At 42.8% G+C, this 8,851-nt stretch overlaps 2 protein-coding genes across 2 annotated transcripts; one reads left to right on the forward strand and one right to left on the reverse strand. All coding sequences in view use genetic code 11, as the record gives it.

Moving 5' to 3' along the window:
- Positions 1-1,742: 1,742 nt before the first annotated feature.
- On the forward strand, positions 1,743-4,838 carry EGR_02198 (Transmembrane protein; the record flags this gene model as incomplete). The annotated part of the gene is made up of 4 exons (XM_024491447.1): positions 1,743-1,748; positions 2,232-2,436; positions 3,748-4,240; positions 4,754-4,838. The coding sequence occupies 4 exons, from the start codon at positions 1,743-1,745 to the stop codon at positions 4,836-4,838; spliced, it is 789 nt and encodes a 262-aa protein (XP_024353953.1).
- A 1,035-nt stretch (positions 4,839-5,873) lies between these two features.
- EGR_02199 (Diphthine synthase) lies at positions 5,874-7,312 on the reverse strand (the record flags this gene model as incomplete). Its single annotated transcript, XM_024491448.1, has 2 exons — positions 5,874-6,419; positions 7,073-7,312. The coding sequence occupies 2 exons, from the start codon at positions 7,310-7,312 to the stop codon at positions 5,874-5,876; spliced, it is 786 nt and encodes a 261-aa protein (XP_024353954.1).
- Positions 7,313-8,851: the final 1,539 nt, after the last annotated feature.

Raw genomic sequence — 8,851 nt, forward strand, 5'->3', positions numbered from 1 at the left:
GGCAATTCCTATGGCTAATAACAAATCTAGGGTAGAATAGGGGAATTGCGATAAAATGAACTATTGTTGATTTGTGACATGGACATTGGATTCATCGTAACAAGTTATAGTTCTGTCGAATATCATATAGGGTATGGACAGAACCATGAATAGGTTTTGGGGGCCTACTGGCACTTTATGAACTCCACACCTCAAAGCGGCAGTACAATCAACAAATAATCAAATGTCTGCTTAGTTAAACAAAGTAGAAAATTACTACACAGCCACTTTTTCTATCACCTTTTCCAGTGCTTCTCTCGGTCTCTCACCCACGTCGACTGTCGCAACGTGGTTAGCGCCATTAAACCACTCCCGAATCAACAGCGCCATTTACTATATTATCCTGCATGTGACAACGCATTTGTTACAACATCAACAATGCATATCGATGATTCCTTAGTATCCAGAACTCACTCCGATTTGAGATCTGCATTGAGAAAGAGAAGTTCACTGATTTCATGCCCATCAGACAGGAAGCTCCTTTGTAAAGAAGGGCAGGTGTCATGTCGATCGTTAGACGTAAGCAAATCAGGCTAAGAGCGGAGTCATTTAACAGGAGGCAGGATTTAACACAGATAATGGGATCGATATTTTACTTGTATTCCTCCTCGCTGCTTAGTTTCAGATTCAGTGTTGTCCATCCATCGCTTATCCATCCATTCTTCAATATATCTGGGTCTAATTAAGCTAGTAGAGACGTGGAGGATGGGTCTCTTGTTCGCGCGGTTATCATCTTTATGCAGATATTGTAGGCTGACCCTAATGAGCTTTTTCAAATGGTCTCAGTCTAGTTTTTCCCTAGTTCTTAATACCACCCCGCAAAACACGATCTTGGGTGATTGCCTTTCTGTTGGAAGTCTTCACAGATCTCTCACTTCTCAGCGGATATTGTTCTGCTCCCACTTTTTAGGGTATTTGTACTTTTGAGTTGAGATCACTTGCCGTTGCCTCCAACGCAGCCGCCTTAGACTTTTTGTGGTCGTCACATGCCCAAATACTTTGGAAGTTTTTACAGACAATGTGGAAGACCCCAAGAAGGAGTTAGGAATATAATACCATCTCCCAAGGGTTACAAGGCAGGATGAGAATACAGTCTACTGAGACTCAAGTTTCCACCTAGTTGAAAGAAATAGTAGATCACCACTACTGTGGCGTCCCGAGACTCCCTGAAGACGAAAGAAGACACAATACTCGGGCAGAATGTATTCAGCGCAGAGAAGGTGTCTGGGCTACTGGCATGGCCCAAAAGGCCACCCCACCCAGCGAGGTACAAGGGGCTAATTCAGAGCACAAAAGTGGCGCCTCACCAATACCGAGGGATAAACCACTGTCGTATTACACTACTTTGTGGTGGCGAATATAATATGAACTTCTAAAACATAAGTGTTGAAACACAGGGAAGCGATAAAGGCGTATTACCGGAACAAAAAACCTGTGATTTATATATATTTTGTCCCAACTAAGTAACAAATATTTGTTTAATAAATGACTGTATGTCTTCAAATTGATTTCAAGCATCCTTAGTTGAAATTTCATAGTTTTAGAAGTATGCTATTTTAAATCAATAGCAAAATAGATATGATAGCTTTGACTTGCCATATATAGTTTCAAAATCATCAACATTCTCTTTGGGAGACTTGGCGCTACCTTAAATAGCTGGGCGGTCGTGTGTGTTGCAGCCTTGGCGGCTACTGTTCCTTGCCATGATTGTGAGTTTAAGTCCTTTTAGTTTATTGGGACTTAGTTACTCACGTCGCCTGCAGAATATCGTGACTAGTTTCGTTTTTTTGCTAAACTTGCACGTTTTGGCTGTTTATTTTCGAGTGTGCATCACTGGAACCATTGGCTTTGTGTATGGTGATGCTCTACTTGGGCTGCTCTGATGTCGCATTCTCATTTGAGTAAATTTGGGGACTCTATTTACTCCATAACTGTTTCCTTTTCCCTCAAATTGCGTTGCAATTAAGCAGTCCTAGAAATTCGCTCTATAAAAGACCCCAAGCCTTATGATATTTTGCATTTGGCTGCACATATCTCTTCGCAATAAATCCACATTTTACAACTGTTTGATATTGCGGCTTGATTACCACTTTTGACACATCCCATTGGGTAACTTTACGACGACAGCTTACCAATCTTTGATAAAGAGAGATTATTTCAGTAGCACTACTGACTTGAAGTTCTGTTAATAGGAGATGATGGGTGGCAAGAAGACTTTTGCAGTTATACGTGCCGTCTACGAGCACCGTTATTCACCAGAGGACTTTGTTCGTGAGTTAGATTTCGTCTTGGAAAAAAATGTGAATGTCGTGATCATTGAACCTGATGACTTGGGTGAGGTCACGTGGCGTTGGATCCACACCGGAAATTGGCTTCACAAAACCGCTGTAATCTCTGGTAAGTAGGGCATCCTCAACAATTTCTCAACTTTGGCTTATATTTATGTAATTGGACCCTTCTCCTTTTTTAATAAGGTGCCGTGAATCCATTCAACACCTTTGTTTCATGTTTCCGTCCTAATTTATATGCAATTTTGAACCACTTATGTATTTCTTTCTAGTTTCCCTTTATAAAAAACTGACTTTGCTAATGTTACATTACCAATAGTTGGATTTTTGCCTTCAATCGTAGGCGTTATTCAACAGCGGTTACCTTTTAAAAGCTATCATTTCTTCCGTCAAAAATCACATTATTATAGGTCGGTAGAAGGTAGATCCGGTGTTAATTTTTTGCTACGTCTAGATATATGAAGCGCTTGATGGTGCAAAGGTTTGTGATAAGTGTATTTTGAGGCTGGCACGTTTTTCAGGGTAGGCCGAGGCCTGTTTATTTCGGCGTTTTCGTTTAACCTCACAATCGCCTAACCGTTTATTGTCGATGCTGCTTATAAAAAATTGCTTTTGTGTGATCGATCTACGCACATGAATGCAGGTTGTACTCAACCGGAAAAAATACTTTAAAAGAACTTTGCTTTTGACTGAAGATCGAGGAGTCCTGAAATTCGAGTTTGATCTTTCGCTTTAATTTTTATATGGCTATATCGAGATGGTGGTTGTTGGTTAATGTCTGTAAAGGTCAATGTCCTTTGTTGCGCTTTCCCATATTTAATTAGTTTTTTGTTGATAGAAACAAACTTAAGTACCCCACTTTTACCACTTAAGTAAAGAAATGTGATTTTGTGTCTGCCAGCGAATGCCACGTCATTAGAGGTATGTCATTTCCACTTTATGTACGATGCCCAGTCCGATTTTCACTCAATATTTCACGGTCAGTATACGCAACAAGCCTGTATTTCCGCATGACCTGTTTTGCATTAACTCAAAGCTCCCAACTTTTAATGCGTCAGGTTGAATTCCCACTTCGCCTCATGAACCTCGATTGGTCACTCGCGTTTTAGTTTTCCGGTTCTTTGAGTTTAGTTTTATAGTTTAAAAGGTGGTGTGCATGTTTGCAAGTCTTCATTCTGGTTAACACCATGAACGATCTCATATGATTTTGCTATCAAGGTGAGCAGCACAGCACCAGCTAATGTTGTTTTTATTTAAACAAAAAACTTGGTGCTAGTAACTGTTAAGTGTGTAATTTTGGATTAATATTTAATATTGCTGCCAAACGTTAGAATCCCTGGCCTTAAAATCCCGCAGGTGCATATTCAATGTATCCTCTTATCCAATGTCTCTAAATCAGGTTTGGTTTTCTCTTGCCCAGGCTTGGCGGCTATTGCAGGCACCCTGTTGGCTTTTTTATACGAAAATCGTGCCGAGAGCATCGTGAAGGCGTCGCTAATATCAGTACCATGCGGTATCTCCAGAAGTTTGCTTCCGAGCGTTTTTTTCGGCTTGGTTTCGGCCACGTCGTCGAGTCTCTATGCGCTCTTTTGGCAGTGGGATCCTTGTGCTAAGTACCAGGTGGCGCAGTCACTTTCTGTCCTCCCCGCCTGTGTTGTTGCTGCTGCCTCGGGCTCCTCCAGTGTGCACCCCTCCCCCGCCTCCTCGACTGAAAGCTCGCTCAACCCTCACGATGAACGACAGCGAGGTCGCTGCCACAATTGCTCCTACGATTGTGCCGTTGCCGAAGCTGGTGAGCTCGGACAGCGCCCTGTGGTGCTTATCCGACGGGACGATTTCTACCGCAAAGTCTTGCACAACACTGTCTCCGTAGGTGCTGTGCTCTGCGTTGGTCTCGCTGTCTATCGGTGGCGGTGAAAGTCTCCGCTCCCCCTCCTTTCTTGCCGGTTCCTATTCATTTGTGTACAAAATTAACCACCATTTCCCTCAACTACACTCTAGTCTCATTGTTTTCATTCTCTCTGCTCAACAACACCACGCATGAGTCTGCAGAGTGAAGTAGTGGCCTGATGCTTTCCGCTTTACGTTCCTTTCTGCCGCATCGTATTGCTCCCTTCCATCGTGTTATCATTTGTAGCTTGGGTTGGATCGTAGTGTAGTCCCTTTCTACTTCATTACTAGTGTTCCCCACTCTGAATATTAAGCACTTAACGCCTCTTTTTACTCCTTGGCTTACTTGCGGAGGTGTTGACATTTTGGCAAACAGTGCAATCCACTCCCCTTAGAAGTGCATTTTAATACGGGCGGTGTCGTCATAGATTGCCACTTATGCTTCCCCCAAGGTGGCGCTCAAGATCTGGACCACCTGCCTAAGGTTACCTCAAATGGTCGTTGAGGTACCGTGACAAACGCCGTTTTTTATTCAGGCGTCTACTTAGGCCCGCCGAGTATTCGCGTGGTTTAACGCTGTGGATTCGGACGGTCTATCCGACGTCTTCTGAGTACAAATAAACAATGGGCTTTAAGACTGTCATAGCTGGTCACTTTGGTGGTGTTTAAAAATAAGCGAGCAAAGCTGGTGGTTCCCCACCCCTCCAACGCGGCGAGTTGCGTCATTGGCTCGGTTTTTGTCCGTGGGCGGCATCTTTGTTGTTAATATCATTCGTTTTGCTCCTACGTGAGTTACCCCAGATGTTGAAATAATGCATCTCGATTAATGTAATGTTATCTTGCCGTTTAGGCAGCAAGGACATCACGTAAGCCAAACAACTTGACTCTAATTCCCCGTAAACAACAGAGTGCTTACTTTGATGGTCTCATCGAATTTAGTTTCGGATTGTATTGGCGGTTTTTCATATGGCCATAGCGATTCCGACGATCCTATGCTCATGCAAGCCGGGAGCACACAGATGCTGTAATTAGCCACAAGGGCAATTTTGGCCATGATTTAGCTGGTTCACATCTAACATGGTAACATGCTGAGCAACGGTAGACTGGTAACTACTGAAATGCGATTGGTAAAAATAGATGGTCTGTTCATTTACTCAGATCATGTTAAAAAGTCCAGGGTGTGTTGGGATTTTCTGGCATGGTAATTATTTAAGGTAAAAAGTCGCGCGTCCAAAAAAGCAGTACAATGACAAGTGTGAAAGCTCGTAAATAGTTAACACCACCCTACCACTCCGCTTGTATGTAGATTTTGAGGGAAGTCCTGGCACGTATACCGATGGTTAAGTTGTGGTACCTAAATACAATTGACTTCAACTTAATGAAGCGAACATGAACACAGCTAGGTTAAAGCACTTAGTCAGGAGAAAACAACTTGCTAATTTTGGTAAAACAGCAAATGGCTCTACTACAGATAATCCTGAAAAAAGTCATAGGAATGCAGCAACAAATGCGCAACCACGGGCAAAGCAGGCTCTGGTAGAACCTGATTGTATGCTACATTTCCGGACTACCGGGAAGCCGAGAATGATGGTAACAACCCATACAAGTGGAACACTCCTCCAACATTTATTTACACACTTTACAAAGCATGCGCTCTTAGAAATTCGTAGACAGTAACTCATGATGTCTATCAAACATGGCTTCGACGCGCTCCCTGAAACTACGGCTGGCCTTTGTTGGAGGCAAAAGAACAGGCAACGAAGTTCCATTTGGTACGTTTTCTAGGTCCTCCTTCCCATCGCCTATCAGAAGTCTGGCAGCAAGAAACTCGATTTCCATTGGATGTAATTTACCAGGAATGATCAGGCTATGCAGAGGACCGCTAAGGATGTTAGGATGATTATCTGTATCCCCAGTCAATAAGGTAGTCGATAGAATACCCATTGTTGTAACCAGCATAGCCTGGGTAGGAGATCCTACCCGCGCCAGGCAAATAGCAAGACAGTCAGGGTGGAGGTAGATCTCTGGTTCCGGTTCACAGGGCGCCTCGACGTCTGGATCAGCGGAAGCATCCATAAACCTTTGTCGAATACGACAACCGGCTTCGAGAATTTGATAGGCAGCTTCCGAACAAAGCATGAATCGCGGAGGCTCGTAAATGTCACGATCATGGAGCAAATTGTCCAATGACTTTTCCTTGATCTAAGTGGCGTAGAAAGTTGATTAACACAGTAGTTGTCCACAAAAAGAATGCAGGGACCTAAACACCTAACATCTACTAAATAGGTTGCACCACCAACACGCTAAAAGCAAACGACAATAAAATACCTCCCAAAAGTATTCACTGGGGATATTTTTCAAAAATAAACCTATTTCTAGTTTTATTATGTCCGTCCCAATATGAAATACAAAATTCTAATTAGTGGTCTTAAGTACCTAAAGTGCAGGGGAAAATGAGGCTCTAAGTCACGCACATATACGGAGAACCTAAAAATAAATTAATAAGCAAGGAATTTAAACGCTTCAAACGATGTCTAAACGTTGAATTAGACCCTGTTACCACGCACTTTAATGTCCAAAAGGCATAACGTGTGAAGACCTCGACGATAGTTGGATGCTATTTTGAAGTAAAAACTTTCAGGACAACCACAGTTAGTCCATAAAGGAATAGAAACTGTTTCACCCATGCGATAAAGTTGTAATCCACAGCAGCCTACAGCTGTCATTATTGATGAATTGTGAATGACTTTGTATGGTATCCTTTCCTTAATTGCCCGGATAATTAGATCTATCCCAAGGTAAGCTTAGGGCGTGCAATTACCTGTGTGTGTAGTGGCACAGAGCGGATCTCCTACCACCAAAAAAGCAACATTTTCACCTTTCGCAAGAGATATCATCAAGGAATCCTGTTCCGTAAATTCGCGGTCAGCTTTTCTAACCTCTTTGCCACAAAATGCAGAAACTTTTTCAATTCCATGGGTAAGAATTGATGTGTATGCATCAAGAAAGACGTAATCACATTCTTGAATAGCGTTTAGACCAGCTATGGAAATATCTTCAATGGTTGACAAGCCCAAGCCAATTACATAGAGCATTGCGGTAATTGTGGACCATAAGCCCAAGTGTAACCAACTTTTAAACCTAGACCAATAAGAATAAGACCCTGCGAGAGGCTATTTGCGCACAGTCCAGAAATTACCGCACCAACTAATAAATCAGCACATATATTGGAACATGAATATACAAATAAATTACATAGTATGGCTTAATTAAAACCTTAAATGTGTTAAGACAAAAGCGCGGTGATGGGAATGGACAGTAACTTCACTTCCATTAGTCATCAATGTATGAATACCAGTTTTTTAAAATGAGGTTTTAATTCGAAATGTTGCTAATAAGCTTCTGACACTTGTCTCAACTTTGGCGCCACTAAAACAACTCTACTACATCATACGTAATCAAATTGTACAATACTTCAATTGCCTATTTGGCTTTTTTACAGGCTGATTAGCGACTCCGCCACTATACCTAAGTCCTTTTGTAGGTCGAAAATACTTAGTCCGCTCGAGAATTACGTCTTTATCCGTCTTCAGAGAAGTCCTGGGGAGCTGCATTGCTGGAAGCCGAAAAAGAACTTGATCATAAAGGACTACAATTTTGATTTCTACGGCTGGGTAGTAAGCTTTAGGAGGGTGGATCCGAGAATATGTGATGACCTCTAACAGAAGGGTTAGAAATATCGTCTACCTTCGGCAGCTGCCCCATTCTCGTGATCTACATGAAGGCTATTAACAAATGAAGCGACATCAGCTGTGAGCCATCTGGAAAAGTATGCTATGGAGCTGTTTATGGCACCTGTTTGAAGATGTTAATTTGATGAACACATGGTATCTTCTTCACCCCTCTACTGGCTGGTTAGAACCCAGATTTATGTTTCTTGGCAGCTCTGAAGTGAGAAGAGCGACGAGGAGGAATATGCGCGAAATTCCACCCCCATGGAACTATACTGTTAATTGACTCTGCTTTTGCTCCTATGTTCCTACACCTAGCGATGTATATACCTGATGTCCTGTCCATTCTTCCTTCCCCAATACAGTTTCCATACAAAAGAGAACTTCAAATCTAGTAGAATTGCCGAAAGGGATCAATGATGGTTGACACGGATGGCTCGTGGTCGGTTTTCTTGTCGCACCGACTACGGTGTGGTGGCTGGCACTGGTGGTTGACCAGGGAGAGCGCCAGGAACGCCGCTCAAAAGGTGAGAGGGGCTGTGTTATGTGCTGATTGTTTATTCATCTCTCGGTTTTGGTAACGGAGCCACTTTGGGCCATTGTCACTGTACCTTCGCCGGGCGGACTGGCCTCCTGGCCATATCATTAGCCCCAGCCCCACTGTAGGTCGGTGATTTATGTTCTGAGTTTGTCTTCTTTCGTCTATAGGGGAGTCTAAAGCCACTATAGTGGATTCAGGTCAATCTTTTCGCTGTATTTTAAAAGTAGCGACGCACTGCACCCAGAAGTATTTGCTTGAAATTTATGCATGTGGATTGACTTTTGCTTCGGGAACGCCACTGTTGGATTCACGGGTCCTACGGTACTACTTCTAATAGTTGATAAACTTTGCAGTAGTCTAGC

This window comes from Echinococcus granulosus (assembly GCF_000524195.1).
Source record: "Echinococcus granulosus chromosome Unknown EG_S00010, whole genome shotgun sequence".
Taxonomy (NCBI): domain Eukaryota; kingdom Metazoa; phylum Platyhelminthes; class Cestoda; order Cyclophyllidea; family Taeniidae; genus Echinococcus; species Echinococcus granulosus.